This window comes from Carassius carassius, chromosome 31 (assembly GCF_963082965.1).
Source record: "Carassius carassius chromosome 31, fCarCar2.1, whole genome shotgun sequence".
Lineage (NCBI taxonomy): Eukaryota > Metazoa > Chordata > Actinopteri > Cypriniformes > Cyprinidae > Carassius > Carassius carassius.
In genome coordinates, this window is record NC_081785.1 from 20,253,571 (window position 1) to 20,272,725 (window position 19,155).

Here is a 19,155-nt window from a genome sequence, read left to right on the forward strand (position 1 = left end):
AAGGAAGTTGCTGTAACTCAGGCAAGCAATGTCCGATCTTCCCCAAACTTCACTTGTGGGATAGGTGTTCTGTTCCAAACAAACACCCATGACCAAATTCAGTTATAGTCATAGCACCATCTGCTGGTAACAGGAAGTGACAAGGTTAACACTCTTATGGACTCCTAGGAACATATTAAAAAGTGTCAACAAGTGTTAAATAAGCAGGCATCATGCTAGATACATACTAATACATGTTAGCAACACTTAGCTAAGTGCTAAAGCATGCTACTAATGTAGTGAAAAAGGAAGCTGCTCTAACCCAGGCAAGCAATGTCCGATCTTCCCCAAACTTCACACGTGTGATAGTTGTTCTGTTCCAAAAAAACACCCATGACCAAATTCAGTTATAGTCATATCGGCACCTGCTGGTAACAGGACGTTACAAGGTTAACACTGTTATGGACTCCTAGGGACAAATTAAAAAGTGTCAAAAAGTGTTAAATAGGCTGGCAAAATTCTATAAGCATAATAAAACATGTTAGCAAAACTAAGCTAAGTGTTAAAGCATGCAACTATTGCTTCAAATAAGGAAGTTGCTCTAACTCAGGCTAACAACATCTGATCTTGCCCAAACTTCACACGTTTGACAAAAGTACTGTACTGAACACATCAACTTGCCCGTATTCGGTTATAGTCATAGCGCCACCTGTTGGTAACAGGAAGTGTCATGTGTAACACTGTTATGGACTCCTAGTAACATATTAAAAAGTGCCAGCAAGTGATAAATACACTGGCAACATGATAGAAACATACTAAAACATGTTAGCAACACTTGGCTAAATGCTAAAGCATCATATTACTGCAGTGAATCAGGAAGTTACTGTAATTCAGGCATACAGTGTCCAATCTGCACCAAATTGAACTTTGATGAGAGTCCTGTCCTGAACACATAAACATGCCCGTATTCGATTCTAGTCATAGCGCCACCTAATGGCAACAGGAAGTCGCATGTCTAACACTGTTATGGACTCCTTGCAAAATAATAAAAAGCAACAATAAGTATTTAATAGGCTGGCAACATTCTAGAAGCATACTAAAACATGCTAGCATCACTTAGCTAAGGGCTAAAGCATGCTACTAATTCAATGAAAAAGGAAGCTGCTGTAACTCAGGCAAGCAATGTCCGATCTTCCCCAAACTTCACACGTGTGATAGGTGTTCTGTTCCAAAAAAACACCCATGACCAAATTCAGTTATAGTCATAGCGCCACCTCCTGGTAACAGGAAGTGACACTGTTAACACTGTTATGGACTCCTAGGGACAAATTAAACTGTGTCAAAAAGAGTTAAATAGGCTGGCAAAATTCTAGAAACATAATAAAACATGCTATCAACATTTAGCTAAGTGTCAAAACATGCAACTAATGCATTGAATAAGGAAGTTGCTGTAACCCAGGCTAGCAATGTCCGATCTGCCCCAAACTTCAGACATTTGACAAGAATCCTTTACTGAACACATCAACATGGCCGTACTCCGTTATAGTCATAGCGCCATCTACTGGCAACAGGAAGAGTCATGTGTAACACTGTTATGGACTCCTAGAATGTGTAACAATGTTATGGAGTCCTAGCAACATATTAAAAAGTGCCAGCAAGTGATAAATACACTGGCCGCATGCTAGAAACATACTAAAACATGTTAGCAAATCATAGCTAAATGCTAAAGCATCATATTACTGCAGTGAATTAGGAAGTTACTGTAATTCAGGCATATAGTGTATAATATGCCCCAAATTGAACAAGTTTGATAAGAGTCCTGTCCTGAACACATCATCATGCCCATATTTGATGATAGTGCCACCGGCTGGTAACAGGAAGTGGCATTTTTAAAACTGTTATGGACTCCTTGCAAAATAATAAAAGCATCAACAAGTGTTAAATAGGCAGGCAACATTCTAGAAGCATACTAAAACATGCTAGCAACACTTAGCTAAGCACTAAAGCATGCTACTAATACAGTTAAAAAGGAAGATGCTGTAACTCAGGCAAGCAATGTCTGATCTGACCCAAACTTCACACGTTTGACAAGGGTCCTGTCCTAAATAAATCAACATGCCCATATTCGGTTATAGTTATAGCGTCACCTGCTGGAAGTGTCATTTTTAACACTTTTATGCACTATTTGCAACACTTTAAAAAATGCCATTGATCATGCTAGAAATATTTTCAAACATTCTAGCTACACTTAGTATGTGCAAAATGATGCTATTAATACTATAAAACAGGAAGTTGTTGTAACTCCTGCATACAATTCCCAATCTGACCCAAACATCACATGTTTTATAAGAGTAGCCTACTGGCCTGAACACAACTAAAGGCCAATATTCATTTATAAGTATAGCGCCACTTGCTGGCAACAGGAAATTTCTTATTTTATACTAACTTAAACATGATTTGTCTGATCTGCCCGAAACTTTGCATGTTTGCTAAGAGTCCTGGCCTGAAGAGATTTACATGTCGATATTCAGTTATAATCATAGCGCCACCTGTTGGCAGCATGAAATGTGGCACAAATATTTACTATTTTATAAGCATATGGCCCAACGTTCACGGTTCCTCCTAGGGAGAAGGGTGGTGGTGAGCCCGAGTAACTTCACTCAAGCCCAAGCCATTATTGCTTGTTCTAAAGTGATGTTTTAAAATTATTAACAGTGGCTCTGGTGTACCTGTTTAACTAGCAGAACATTTGAATCCACGGTGGAAGAAAGTTGTTCCACACACAAGAGGGCTTTTAAGACACTCCATGGTTGCTTTGTATTTATATACAACCGTGTGAACTTAAAGATAGATGCAAACTTTATTTTATTGACTCTGTACTCTGCACAATGACAATAAAAGAATTTAATACATTAGGGGCCCTGTAGAATGTGTTACTCATTTTCTGTGCCTTTCCAAATTCTGATTTAGATTTCCTGTATATACCTAGTAAGAATTCCAGAGAGCTATCTAATTCAATTCTTACTAGTGAGAATTTGAATTAGAAAAGCCACTTGGACTTTACTGTCATTGTTGTATCTTACTTGGCAATTAGTATATTTGGAAAATACTATAATTTCATTTAAATATTATATTAAAGGTAGGGTAGGCAATTTCAGAAAGGCTAGCAATAGCAAGCTAACTTTGAAAAGCATAAGATCCCACACTCCCTGCAAATCACTCTCCAATCACATCACTCTCTAATCAGTGACACGATAAGAAATGGCATTGGTGGAGGGTTGAACACAACATTGTCATATTACCTAATGTCTCATTCACCAGTGAGAAAACATTACAGTACAAAGGGCATAATACAATAATAACTCCTTCGCTGCTGTTCCTTAAGTGCCACCTGCTGTCAGTGAGTGAATTTGCATTTTCATTCAGCCCATCTGCTCTTGGTATGATTTTTGTAACATTATCTCACAAAGCTAAATTCAGATCATTCTGTTACGGTTCAGTTCAGACAGTGTAAATATGCTTTCCATTGGGGGCGAAAGAAGTCTGGTTTCACGTTATGTAATGAACAGTCTTCTCCAGGATAGAGACACAATATCATGGAGCGGATCATATGCGTGAGTTGAGCAGACCACAAAATGTATCGAACCCATTTGAATTCTACACAGAATGCTATATTTTATACCAATTTGAATCAGATTAGGAGGAGAAACGGTTAGACAAACGGCACTAACAAGAAGAAGAGATTTTAGTAAAAGGGAACTTAAATTACACAATTTTCAAACTACACATCCTTTAGTAACAGTTTCAAATTGAATCTAAAGGGTTAATCTAATTAGACCATTCTGTTTTTGCTTGAGGTTTTGAAGATGGTCTAATTTACATCAAAATGTAGGCTAATAACGCAACTAAACATATTCATGCAGTCATATTTTCATTTTTTCAGTATTGTATTCTGCAATGAAAAGTTAAGATCAGGGCAAGTTAGTATTGAATTATACTAAAGTTCTCTAATTTAAATAATGTATTTTTTTTCTTTTTTGTGAAACTGTCTTTATTTTGTATGCATAATTTGTTTTATGTCATAAAGCTATGCAGTTTCTGTGTAAATGCTCGGTGGTGGAATTGGCTGCAATGCAAGGGGCACCAGCTAATAAATAGTTCTAAACAATTACTTTTACTAACTGATTGAAAGTGCACTCCTTCATTGTGTTTATCTGAGTTCTTTGGACCCTGATAAGATTTATCATAAAGATAAATATTCAAGTTTGTGAGTTGCCTAAAGCAGTGTTATTGTGTGTGGGCATAATTTAATAGCTGTATTAGGCTTATAATTGCAGTAGGCTTTTTTAAATTATGTTGTACTGTTTTCTGAGGTCTCTGAAGACGTTTACATCAAAAAGCATAATAATTTAGAAGTAATAAGCTGTTTTCTGTCCTATTTTAAAGCCCCCATGAAAAAAATATATATATATATATATTTGGCTTTTAGTATGAATATGTTAGCCGTATAGTTATCTATAAGCTAGTGTGCTCAAAGACTATGACAAAATTTTAATTTAGAAGATATAAAGGAAAACACGTAACGGCAAAGGTGGTGGTTGTATGCACATGTCCCACCCCTTGCGCTGGAAACCAATCATCTGCTTTTAGCAGTGAAGCCGGGAAACATTTAAGCCTATCGTCTGGTTCCACTCACGTATGCACACAGTTGAGGAACCCTTGCACATGCATAGTAAAAGTATAACCTGTGGGGAAAAAGGCGTTTTAAACCTTATTTTGGGGCAAAGTTATCAACATTTTTCAGCGATTTTTATCATAAATTACTGCTGTTTCTATACATGCAGTTTTTATGTCCCGGTGACCAGTGAAAGTGCAGTTCTGACTCTATGCCCATTCATTTAGATAGAAGTGTGAAATAGCTGCCCGGAGGCGTTGCCAAGATGGCGGCCGAGTGGCACGACTTGCCTAAAAGGACTTTGATTGAACTCTATTTTTCGAACTTATTTTACGAAAATCATTGTTATTATATATATATATTGTTAGCGTTTATATTTGTTATATTGGTTATATATCATTGTTAGCGTTTGTGGAAGGCTTTAAGACCAATCGGAATCCTCTGCAGCTGCTCCTGCCTCACAGCGTGGGACTCCGCTAACTTACCCAACATTTAGCTAGGCAGGAAAACATTCAGTCTGCCTGTATTTCCTTGTAAGTTAATGATGTTAAATAGAGAGAGAGAGAGAGAGAGAGAGAGAGAGAGAGAGAGAGAGAGAGAGAAACTATTCTACGACTATTCCTAAACTTGTAGCTCATTATATTGGAGTACAAATCCAAAGTGACCAGTGACGCTATCCAGGTGACGCTAAAACCAGAAGCAACCTTCACTCTATAAGTGTTCTTTAATTGAAAGTATGCATTTTATTTATTCACAGCCTATATGGTTGAAATAATTTTTTTTTAAATAATATTATTTTCACAACTTTAAGTTTTTTTTTTTTTTTTTTACATGCTTTATTGGCTAACATTTCTAAAATTTAATGCCATTTGTATTTTCACAGTATTTTCACCTCCTACATCACTAACCTTTAAAGTCACAATTCTATAATGGTCAAATTTACTCTTTTTTTTTTTTATTTACTTTTTTTATGACATTATTATTATTGTAGCCTACATAAGTAGGTGAAACAAAACACATATTTGGATTGGTGCCTTATTTTTTCCCTTATTTTCTTAAAGAATAAACACTTTTTTTCTACAAGAATAAACATGATAACATATTATTAATTCATAGTAATAATTTAAGCAATTAAAACCTTTTGATCTCAAGGAGTTTATAAGTTAAAAAGGGTAAAATATCACAGTGCAACTTGTGTTAACAATATATTTAGAACTAACAATATAATTCAATTTTTTTTTAATTAACAATTCCAAAATGGGCCAGCAAACTTTATATCAAACATTTTTAAATCGTCCACAGCTGAGCAATGCGGAGGCGGATCTGCGCCAGAGCACGCAAAGTGAATGTGATGAACAAAGTCATTTTCAGATGCAAAAAAAAAAAAACTGGATAGCCTAGATTAGGCCCAGACTCTGTTACTATGTAATAATTATAATTACTGTTAACGCACAGTAAAAAAATTTAAACGGATTAATCACCTATTTTTGTTTGCTGCATGTTTGTTTTTTTTAACACGCTAAAAAATATGTTTGTCAGAGGAAAAAAATATATAAGTCATGTATAAGTTGCATTTTAATGGATTAATCACCTATTTTCATTTGCTGAATGTTTTTTTTTTAACACGCAAAAAGATAGATTACGTTTTTGAGAGGAAAATATATATATATATATAAGTCATGTATAAGTTGCATTTTTTTTACATTTAGAAATAATAACCGCTGGCTTAAAAATGTTGTAATGTATCGACAATGGGATATTTTTAGTTCTCTTCACTTTACAACAAACCCTTTAAATTTAACAAGTTTATCAGAACAAAACAAGAATTTAAAATATATAATTCAAATGGATAAATATAATTGCAGTATATAATAATTAGGGATATGCCGGTATCAAATGTTCCTGTTGCGGTTAATTGATAATGCTTTCATCACGGTATACGGTATTATATTATATTTGTTTTAAAAAAGTGGTCATAATACAGTATAACAGGTTAAATAACTTTTTTTCTTATAACAAAAATAACTAAACATTTAAAACAATAAAGCAATACAGAAAAATATATAAAAGTTAAATGTTAAACAAGCAATTTAAGAACTTGAAAATGAAAATTATTTAAAAATTGACTTAAAATGAATTTAAGACAGTTTAAAAATAGAAAATGATTTTACATAAAATACAGTGCAATACATAAAATATAGTGTAATCAGTTCGGACATCACATAGTGCTCATTCAATAAATGCACAGCTAAACAATGAGCAATAGCTACATTTGCTATAGAAGTTATTAATCTGTGTTTAAAAATACAAGTCTTAATTCATGTTAGCTCATTAAATAACACAGATGCAACTTTCAATTTTAACAATGTGTTATTAAATATTAATTAATGTTCAGAATATTTTTTTCATTGGCAGTTTATGTTAACTAATGAAGCCATAATTAATAATACAAGTGTGAATGAACAATAAAAGATGAAAACACTTTCAAATAATATCTAGGGCATTTGTAGACCAGATAAAAAAAAATGAATGTTTGAAAATAAATAGCCTATTAAGTCTAAATATTTCAGTAGTTGGCTCTGTAATAAACACCATAGGGAAAACACAAATCTGAATGGTTTAGAAAGTAACAGCTGCTTTATTTACTGTGTTTACAGGGTAAGGGCTGCATTTAGCGCCATCTGCTGTCAGAGAGTGAATGTGCTTTCATTCAGCGTGTCTCTCACATGTTCCTCCATGTGCTTCTCATGCGCTTGTTTACATCAGAGCACATGTGCTCTTTCAAGCAGTATACAGCAATGTTGTGCATTTTAAGCAGCTGATGGGAATACTATTCTTAAAATACATTCCAAATTCTGAATAATTTGTAATGTATATCTATTCACGGTATTTAGAAGTGCCCACGATAACAATATCGTCCATATTAATCACCACAATATATCGCATTACTGAATACCAGCACATGTCTAATAATAATAGGCTTAGCTATAAACAAACAAAAAATAATAATAATAATTTAAAGCAAAACATAAGGTAAGGTTGGGCTTTCTCATTCTCTAACTCGGGAGAAATTCTAATGTTTCCATATGCGTGATAATGCTCGTTTGAAGCTTAATTGTTATTTATGAGGTAAAATAGGCTTTGTAGTTCGCGTGTTGATGCGGCCATTATATTGACAGACAAAACACATATCTCTGTCATTTGCTGGCAAAAAACCTTGTTAACTCCATTTGAGCTTGATTTTCATATAGCCTGATGTTAAGTGCAAATGTCTGATACAATACCAACACAACACCCCCCCCCCCCCCCCCCATATCTTTTTTCCCCTGTAGGCTATTTAAGTGCTTCAGTGTACAAGCACCCATACCCATCGAATCTGATTAAAGACATTTTAAGACTTTTTAACGTCTTTTATTAGGAAAACATTATTTAAGACTTTTTAAGGAATCGTGGCCACACTGTAGGTAATCTAATATGTAGGCCTATTATAAAATAGCTCTAAACAGTAACTCACACTAACTGATTGAAAGTACACTTCTTCATAGTGTATATCTGAGTTCTTTGGACCCTGATAAGATTCATTATAAAGATAAAGATCCAAGTTTGTGAGGTGCATAAAGCTGTGTTATTGTGTGTGGGCAGAACTGAATAGCTGTATGGGCTTATAATTGCAGGAGGCTGTGGTGTTCTTGTGTTCACCATGTTACACTGGAAAAACATGTGTGTCAAAAAACAACACACATGGTTGGGTTGACAGCATTCTGCACATTGTGTAGGATTTTAATACACAATGTGTAATAAAAAAAAGTGTCTGTAGGCCAGGCCTATGTTACGATGGATTTATTTGATTATTATCTGCATAAAAGCATTTAAAAGGTAAAATTCACAGCCATCATGTCATGTAATGTAGCTTGTTCAGTAGTGTTACCTGAGGAAAACAGGAAAATAGGACCATTTAACTTAATGTGCAGGAGACTGCTAATCAAAGTTTGTGTGTTTCAGTCACTTATAATTAATTATAATTATAATTATTATTTGGCTTATAATGGGATATACAACTCCACTTGCTGGAGAAGGGTGAATTGTATATACATTTTTTTATATATTCGACAGCACTGAATTTTACTCAGTTGTGTTTGCCCTGTCAGATAAGTGTTTTAATATTGTACATGCTCTACTTTCAGTTACACATCAAGTGCTGAAAAGGTTGTTTTTGTCACTACTTTCACATCTTTGCAGGGTTGGATTAAAGGAAAACGAGATGGATTTGCAAGTAATATGTAATTAATGTCAAAAACATTTTGGTTGTCACATTCGTTTAACTGCTGTCAGTTGGCCTTTACATTTCTCATGATATAATGTTTACAGTTTTCAGATTTTTTGATAGATTTTAGAAATTAATTAAAAGGTATATTGTTGAGATCAGTACATTGTTCTTCAATTCTTTTTATCTTTTATTAAATCAGAAGTGGAGATGAACATCAGGCATATGTTGTGGATACTGAAGGGGACTTTCACAATTTCCCATGCTTCTTGAATATGCCAAGTGTGGTAGCTCTCACTGCAGTTCAGTCTTTACTTTTTTTCCCATTACTTAAAGGGATAGTTCAACCAAAAATTAAAATTCGGTCATAATTTACTCCCCTTCATGTTGTTCCAAATCTGTATGAGTTTTCCTTCTGTTGAACACAAAACAAGATATTCTAACGAATGTGGCTAAACTGACTTCCATAGTATTTTTTATTTATTTATTTGCAACTACGGAAGTCAAAGGCTACCGTCAACTGCCTGATTACCAGCATTCTTTAAAATATATATTTTATGCATAGCATAAGAAAGAAACTCATACAGGTTTGGAACCACATGAGGGGGAGTAACAACAACAGTAACAATAACATAATTTTCATTTTTGGGTGAAAAATCCCTTTAAGATATTTTAAAAGACAAAATTCTGATTGTTATTAACACTGTTTATATATATATATATATATATATATATATATATATATATCATATATCATATATGGAAAGATAGAGAAAATGAAAGCTGAAGCTACTGTGGAAAGAAATGACTTTGCATCTCTTATAGAGGTGATGGAAGACCAAGCGTGAACTATTTACTTACATCTCTTGTGTATAATTTATTACAATAAATATTCATAAATATATGACTTGACCTGAAGAAGGAAAAATGGAGGTAATTGGAAATGTTGATATCTGACTGTTTAGGTATCTTTAGTGCAGATCTATGGAGCCGCAGTAAATAATCACAATTATTTAACATTTTATTTAACATTAAAAACTCAAGTATTTAGTGTCAAATGAAGGCCTAGCCTTAAAAAAAGTTTTCATTCATTTTCAGATGAAAATTGCTACACAATGCTGGTTGTTCTGGCATATCTTCTGCTAACGTTGCCTGGAAGTCACTGCAGTGTTAATTTTTTTTTTAAATGAACTGTCATTGACCAATTTAAAATGTATATTTGTTGTCTGATTTGGAAAGTTTTATCTTATCTGGAATTTTACGTTATTAGTTGATTTTATGTTATGAGAAATGTTATGTCTTTACTATGTATGATTTTCAATCATCCAAGGTATAGTTGATGTTGGTAAGACTTTATACTGTATACTGTATTGTAAAAAGCATTTGTGTCATCTAATCATCTAAATTAAATTCATGAAATTGAGATTTAGAACATTTTGTTGTGCCTCTGTGCATGCATTGTTCTCTACCCTGACAACAGGACAAAATAAATTGCTAACATTTTTACAACTGTTTTATTTCAATTTTGTAGAATTATATATTAATGGCAAAGATTATTATTTTTGTCATATTAACACGTTAAATAGCAGTTTTGATCATTTTCAGTTACACAATGTGTTTAAATGACACGTTGTGTTAAATTACATTACACAGTAGATGTGTGATCGTCTTAACACACAAATTGTGTTCAAATTTACACAACATGTTGTCCCTGAGCACACTCACCACATGTGTTGAAATTCTGCACAACATGTGTAATTTTTAACATATTTCTTTTCGTAGTGAAGAGGGTCGGGCCTGTAACCCAAAAGTCTCAGCTCCAGCAGGGTTTGTCGGTACCATGACTGAAGTGAGACCTTTGAGCAAGGCACCGAACCCACAACTGCTCCCTGGTTGCCCAGGTGTTTGTTTGTCTGTGTGTGTGTGCAGAGCCGGCCAAGCCACTAAGCGACCATTGCAATTGCAAAGGGCCCCGTAGCCAGCAGAGGGCCCCCTAGAGTCACTCTAAAAATAATTGTTTCTGCAAGTAATCTCGTAAACACAGTCGGCTATGTTTTAAGTGAACGTATACAGTGGCCTGCTGCTCAGAGAAATTCGCTGTACCGGATAAATCTGTCTCTCTCTCTCTCTGTAAAATAGACGACTTTAAAGGGGGTTTGTTTCAAGATACGCAATGGAGTATACCAAATTAAACAGGGAGGGGGGGCAAAACACTCATGCAAACAAAACATATCGGCCACGGCCGCGCGATCGACTCACTCATCCAGATGGCCAGTCCGCCCCTGAGCGCAACTGCCCGAGCGCTTTGGAAAGAAAGTGTGTGTGTGTGTGTGTGTGTGTGTGTGTGTGTGTGTGTGTGTGTGTGTGTGTGTGTGTGTGTGTGTGTGTGTGTGTGAACTCACTGGGCGCGTTGACACCATAGACAGTAAAAGAAATGGACACAGCGACCCCATTGGATTCAATGGAGACAAGTGAAGTCGTTATCTCTTTATTCCTGGGACAACTTTGCCATCGGAAAGGGTGTGTCTGCCACGGGCTGTCCACAGGCTGCGCTCCAGACTGACCACACATCGTGACATGTTACATTTCTTAAATAAAAATTGAAAAAGAAATTATCGCGGCCGAAAGAATTATCGAGCTCATTTTTTATAGTGCGATTAATTGATTTATCGACTATCACGACAGGCCTACTATTTACATCATTAAATTAAAGTTTACGGAAACTCGTTTTTCCTCGTCAATCATTCTCCATTCATAAACATTATTCAAAAAGGGCGCGTCTCGTGAATGGTACAACTCTCTCCAATATATCATATGATATATTTACATTATAATGCTTGATCTCTAGTCTTGGCTGAATGTCATGTCACTTTAATTATCTTTTTTACGCTGCTGGTCCTGAGTAAGTATTTTGTTCTTATGTGGCAACATGTACAGAATGACAATAAAAGACCTTGAGTTCTTGAGTTGAGTTCCATGTTTGATGTCTAAAAGGAAAATTATGATACCACTGAGCAGTTAAACTGCTCAGGACATACAAAAGACTAATGAACAACTATCACAAAACATAAAAACCATCTACCATCCAGGTAACAACAGACAGTATTAAAAATCAAGTGTATGTAAACGTCTGAACGTATTATGTCTTGTGAACTATATGTAAACATTTGTCATGTGAAATAGCTAATTCAGGAAGGTACTAAATAAAAATAAAAAATGCAATTATTATCATCCCTTATGTTTATAATTTAATAATTCACATTTTAAAATTCTGTAGGCCTAAACTTTTGATCGTTTTATATATATTATATATATGTTATATATATATCCTAAGTAGTTTGCCTTCTTTTTCTTACTCAATGTACATTAGATAAAGTACTGAAAAAATATTTTAAATGTATATTGATTTGTCATCTTGCTCTATGGCTACTGTTAGAGCTTTCCCAAGGCATAAGAAAACTAAGCGCTGCTTTGGGCCCCCAAGAGAACATAAAATTATAGCTTGATTTTATTTATTTATTTATTTGTGAAATATTATGTCAATGGACAATGGTAATAATACAAAAACGCAATATTAAATAATCTATACCAGGCACAATAGCGTTGTATGACAGATGTATCGATTTTATTTAGTCTTTCCTTTTTTATTTAAAATATCAACAAACTTGTTAATTATATCATAAACTAGCCTATATGATACATCCTATTCTGATTGTCAAATGTGTGTAAATTAATTCGTTTTGTCATTTAAACAACCTTAATGAACATGTTAGTTCATAATGCGCGCTGGATGCTGCAGTGTGGATCTGTCGGGTTAACACAACGTAATTCACCCATTTCTCCCGAAATACCTGAAAGTAAGTGGCAAGTGAACTGGGAGAAAAACAACTTAAACGTTATAGTTGCTTGCACGATTTTTATTCGATAGGAATAAAACATATCGACAGATTTTATTTGAAATGATTTTTATTGACGCATTCCATATAAAACAGTTTGTTTTTGCTAGTACTTAATTGAAATGTCTATTTAAATGTCTAAAACCCAAAATAAACTTACGTGGTTGAAAACACCGAACAGTTGTGATATTAAACTTTTAGCGGTCTTTCTCTGGCTCAGCGCCATCCAAGGCACGGTGCGTCAAAGGGTTAAAGTCGATTATAATATATTTGTACTTTTATATTGTAATATATTTGTGCTAGTTTTGAAATTAAAGTTTTTGTCTTCTGTGTAAAACTTTTCTAGCTATATATTTTTTGTAATAAAATAAGCTTATGTTTCATAATACAGCTTAATATTATTTTATCTTATATAGGGTCTTTATATTCCAATATCATTATGCCTCAATTAGCTAGTTATAAATTAAGAATTGTTGTTTAAATAATTTATGTTATTAAAATAACATTGTGTTCTGCAAATGCATTGTCTGCTGGTTTATTTAGCTACTTTTCAGTACACCACATTAAGTATGCCACTTAGTAATAGGTTAATATTAACGTGCAAATTAACGCCTGGCCACTCTTGTGCGTTTGCTACTGTTACAATTAAAAATTACAGAAAGGTAAAAACATCCCAGGCAGACACTGATATGAAGAAATCAACACAGCTACACAAATAAATAAATAATTAATGATAATGGGTGTGTTAGATTTATAGTGTGCGAATAAACATTGACAATAATCAGCCGTATTGGCGACACCGAGGGCCCCCGCATAAAATTCTGCTTAGGACCTCAAATAGACTTGGCCCGGCCCAGGCTACTTTGCTCGACTGATATGTAGCACTCAGTTATTCCAGTTTTAGTTCTGTGTCAGTCAAACTGAAAGTGAAGGCATGTTTAAACATGACACTTGAAAACAAAGCGGTCATTAAAATGCATGACCTGTATTGAGAAATACTCAAACAGTAAACCCGCAGAGATTGACAGTTTCAGTGTTGCTCGCTTTTTTATTTTTTTCATGATGGTAAGAGCCAATTTAATAGTGTAACATTAACTTTTACTGATACATGCTATAAATCTAAGACTATAAACACAGTGCTCAGCTTATTTTAGATCTAGAAGCAATAGCCTATATATATTCGTGCATGCAACGAAACCCCCAAATAAACTTTTACAGAATGTAATAATTACAAAATGCTATAATAATAATACGTATTATTATCCCAGGAATCCCAGGAAAAGAGATTAATATGACGGGTAAATTATTATATTAAATTATACTAATTTATATTAAATTAATACGCGGTATTAAAATATAAAGAGAAATAAAAGACAACTATGATTTTAGAAGTTTTAGCATAATATGTTTGGTAATGCATTATTGTCTGATAATGGTACAAAGTTTTTTTTTTTTTGTTTTTTGGTGATCTTGTCACTATATCTGATCTACTTCATAATTCTATAGTAATATCAATACTGTGCCAGTGCCGTTATGAACCCTCAAGCAATCAGAAATGAGATCTCAGCTGATTGTGTTTACCGCCATCATGCAAGACCATCCCGATGGTTCCGCCGGTGTTTATGACCAGGACCCTCGTTTCGACATCAGCGCTCATTTCAGGAGACCCCGAACTGGGGCAAGAGACTCTTCTACGACCCCTTCCAACGGTCCCCCGGCAGAGAGACTTCTGCGACTGAAACACATCGGAATCACTTAACCTCCAATCCAGCGACATCATGCTTAACGAAAGTGCAATTCCATCTAACTCTCAATGCCACAAACTAACCAGCAGTCTCTTAAAGAGACAGCGCGTTAATTTTAAAATATGAAATATATATTCAAATATAGACTATAAAAAATAAATTCGCATAAATTCATACTTTACGCAACTGCAAATATACGGAATGACATTATTATGACATTGTATTAATACAAAAGTATGTTATGTCAGAACAATTAATGTAAAAATTTGAGTTTTACGTTAAACAAAAAAGCCTATTGTATCCAAATCTTACCAGAAGTTGCAAAGCCATTTCTTTTTTGTAGAATTAGGCGAATTCACGTGTTGAAGATAGTCGTGCAGATTTAATTCTACTCTTTTATTTGTGGCAGACATGAAGTGAAACTGTGTTTGGGCCAATGAGGGCAATGAATAATTAAAAAAAAAAATAATCTATATATAGCATGCAGAGAAATTACCTCAGATTGTATTGAAATATAAATATACATATATATAAAATATAAATATAAAAAATAGTATATATATATATATATATATATATATATATATATATATATATATATATATATATATATATATATATATAACTTTCTGTTGTGAAATCATAACAACATGGCCATTAAAATTACATGATCATCAGAATTCGTTTCTTCATTTTTTTTATGTTACTTCCTATAAAATGGATTGCGTAATTAACCCACCAGGCTGAGAGAACACATCTGGAAGATAATACAGATCATTGTCATGTTAAAAATAATGGAAAACATGCTCAAACTTGATGACGTTTAAAATCAGTTTTTTTTTCACACTAAAATATCAGCAAAAAATACATTAAATATAATTAAGCTAAATATATGAGTTCCGCTGAATGTCATAATTCTTATGCCCTTATTTCCCAGCTTGCTTTCCACAAGTGGAGTTAGCTGTGTTCACTTCTAAAATTAACTCTGTATTTATAAATTGTAGGCCTATTAGTAGTGCTAGCCTATTACTACTACTGATCTGAGTGTGATATTGGATAGTGATTTTAAACTTAATAAACATATCAGTTCTGTGGCTAAGTTAAACCAGTATTTATCAGTTAAGGCTTTTATCTAAAGTCAAAACCTTTTTGTCATTTACTGACTTTGAAAGGATTATACGTGCATTAATTTCTACTCATTTGGACTATTATGATGCCCTCTTTATGTTGGAATCAGCCAGGCCTCTCTCTCATGGATGCAGCTGGTGCAAATTGCTGCAGCTAGACTATTAAAAGGAATGCTCAAGCATGATCACATCTCTCCCATACTGGCCTCCCTTCACTGTCTTCCAGTGCGTTTTAAGATTGATTTTAAGGTTTTAGTGTTGTTTGTAAATAATGAAATATAATGGAGATCGGGCCAAGCCTTTATGAGGCCCTAAGCAGAATTTTATTTGTGGGCCCCTTGGTGCCACCAATACAATTGATTATTGTGACTGCTTAATTAGTCGCTCACAAATCTAACACACCCATCATCAACTGTATTTGTTGTAGCTGTGTTGCTTTCATCATACCAATGCCTGCCAGGCACGTTTTTACTCTTCTACGATTTGTAATTGTAACAGTAAATACACAAGAGTGGTCAGATGTTAATTTGCACTTAAACATTCAAAGTCTTACAGTAGCTGCTTAGTGGCAAACTTAATGTGGTGTAGCCTACTGAAAAGTAGCTAAATAAACCTGGCGACAATCCATTTAAAGAACAGGGCCGGTTCCCCGATAACGTTCACTCTTAGCACGCTAAGAAGACATCGAAAGATATATCTTACCAAAGTTGTTGATGTTTCTAAGTGTGTTCCCCGAAGTGTCCCTTAGGAAGCTTCTTAGCACGCTGCCTCTTATGTCCGACGTTACAAGAGCGCTGTCCAAAGTCAGGGTGCTGAATTAGTTGGCATCGATTGCTCATGAATCGATTTTCCACTTCACATGAAGGTGCATTAAAGCGTTAAGAAAGACAACACATTCTATGCAAATGAAACATTCCTCAAATTATTACAGTAACATTTATTTTAACATAGTTTAAGTTATCAGTAGAATATAGACTATAAATTAAATGATCAAATGGTCAGTAATATGTTCACACGATAGGTTATGTTGTGACAGTTAGACGAACCGGGTATCTCTCGCTAATCACTCACCCTCCTTATCCCGTTGTGCCACTTTTTGACATGGGTTTAACGACTTATGAAAATTATATAATACACTTTTATATTAATGGTAAGCAGTGTTGGGGAAAGTTACTTTTAAAAGTAATGCCTTACAATATTGCGTTACTCCCTAAAAAAGTAACTAAATACGTTACTTAGTTACTTTTTATGGAAAGTAATGTGTTACATTACTTTTGCGTTACTTTCACATTACTTTTTAAATATGAGCAGGGCTTGATTGTTTTTAATATAAGAAGTTCTATTTATAGCAAATGTAAAAGCCCTTTCACACCAAAAAGTGTAATGAATAAACCTCAGGCTGAAGGAAAAGTAAATTCACGTCTGTACAGTAGAACACAGGAGAAGAAGGTTCAACACTCTTCAGCAATAAAAAAAAAACCATTAAAGCACAATTGTTAGTTTATCTAAAGTCATTTTTTAATTATTAGTATGGTTGAACTGGATCATTAAAGGTCAGCAGCAAAGACACTGTTAATAAAATGGGAATAGATACATTTGTGTTATTTAATATATTTAGTTATTGCAGGTTTGCGTCATATTCTGAGTTTGCATTTCACTGTTTTGATTAATTTTGATGAATACTAAATCTGTTTTGTTTTTTGTTTTTTTGTGAGTGGGATGAATTAATGCACATTCACATTTAGTCTAGAACTACAGTAACATCATGTTCACACAGCGCACACAACGCCTCCATACTTCCGATTTCTCCCAATATGGGAACAGGAGGCTTGTCAGTCAAAAAATGGGAATACAAAGTAACTGGCGTTACTTTTTTGAAAAAGTAACTCAGATATTTTCTTGTAAATTAAAAAGTAATGCGTTACTTTACTAGTTACTTGAAAAAAGTAATCTGATTACGTAACTCGCGATACTTGTAATGCATTACCCCCAACACTGATGGTAAGGTACTTTACAATCAGAATTGATTGGCAAGCAGCTGCAGTTACTTCTGTTTAATGTGGTATTGATTGCAATCGGTTTATGTTTTTAATAAAAAACAACCTATCTACAATGAACAGAGAGAGAGAATTAGATACAAAATATGCTGGGGAAGCAACGTAAACAAGGGCACCAAGCTTCTCGTCAGGGAACTTGAAGTTTTGCTGGACCTTGCCACCAAGTCGAAGATCACACTCCTATGGTCCACTATAACCTGCATGTTTATGGTCGCGTATCCCTTTCGCAATATTTCCTCCCGATCAATCACTGATGGATTGGCGATAGGGATGAGTGTGCCATCCACCAGGATGTAATCCCCGGCATGGCGCAGAAGGGCGTTGGTGACTGTGTGGACACACCTCCACACCGAGGTCTTGATTAGGCCGTAGCCCTCTCCCACGACCTCGATGAATCTCTCTGTAGCAAAATAAATAAATAAATAATAATAATTTAAAAAAAAAAAAACGTAGCGCTGGGCTTCAGGGCTTAAAGCAGAATTCTGCTGTGTTAGCCTGGCCAGTGCAGGTCTGGGAAGGTTCAGCTGCTCCACAATGAGTTGTCTTGGGAGGGGATTTTTTTTTATATAGCCACGTCAGGCAAAATGTCAAAAGGGCTTAAGTTTTGCCGAATAAAAAAACTGACATGGACTAAACGGCTCCGAGTCCGGCTCCGTCTTTGATTCAATACAAGGACATGTTGGATCGCTGCCATAGTTGGTCGCTTACTGGACACCACCATGCTTACCCATTTAAAGATCTTAGCCATTTAAGAGCCAAATTGTTTGCCAGATTTTAATTATCAAAAAACTTATTGCCAATTCACTTTAATTACATTATGAAAAAGCCTAGGCTAATTACCACCTTATTAGTTCTGTAACCACATAGAGTCAACTTCATAAATAGGCCTGTATCCATTGCGAACATAATTTATTATGAGTCTTAAAAAATAACAGAAAATCATTGTTGAGCCACAAAATTGTCAACATACCATAGTTTGACTTGTACTTCGCTGCGCTGGTTTCTAAAGACTGCTGTACAGTAGCGTCATGAGCTCAAATAATGCTAAGAGAGAGCTACGAATGGTCCAGACCCAGGGCCGGCTTTTTTGACGTGCCGTGCTTTGGCTGGCGCTGAGCCAGAGAATACACACTCAAAGCTTAATCATAACCAGTGACGGAGCTACGGGTGGGCCAGACTAACAGCTTGCCCACCCAGTCAGATCCACGAAAATATGTTATTTTTTTAATGATATATATGTATTATTATATATATTTTTTAACTATCCTAATATTATTACAAATGTGTTAATTCGTGTAGTCTGTTTTGACAGTACATGCTTTTCTTCGCGCCAATATCTGTGTCTATGGGCTGGGTTCCCCAATAACGATTGATCTTTCACGTTGTCACGCTGTCTGGTCTCTTTTTCCTTG

The 19,155-nt window shown here is 34.7% G+C and overlaps 1 protein-coding gene across 1 annotated transcript in view; it reads right to left on the minus strand.

Annotated features, from left to right (window-relative positions):
• Nucleotides 1-14,927, minus strand: part of LOC132111731 (60 kDa lysophospholipase-like) — a 41,029-nt gene extending 26,102 nt beyond the window's left edge. Inside the window, exons 1-2 of the mRNA XM_059519310.1 lie at nt 14,872-14,927; nt 14,396-14,549 (exon numbers count right to left, since the gene is read on the minus strand). Coding sequence (XP_059375293.1) covers nt 14,396-14,549; nt 14,872-14,889 — 172 coding nt within the window. The 5' untranslated portion in view covers nt 14,890-14,927. The remainder of the gene's footprint in view (nt 1-14,395; nt 14,550-14,871) is intronic.
• Between the last annotated feature and the right edge of the window lie 4,228 nt (nt 14,928-19,155).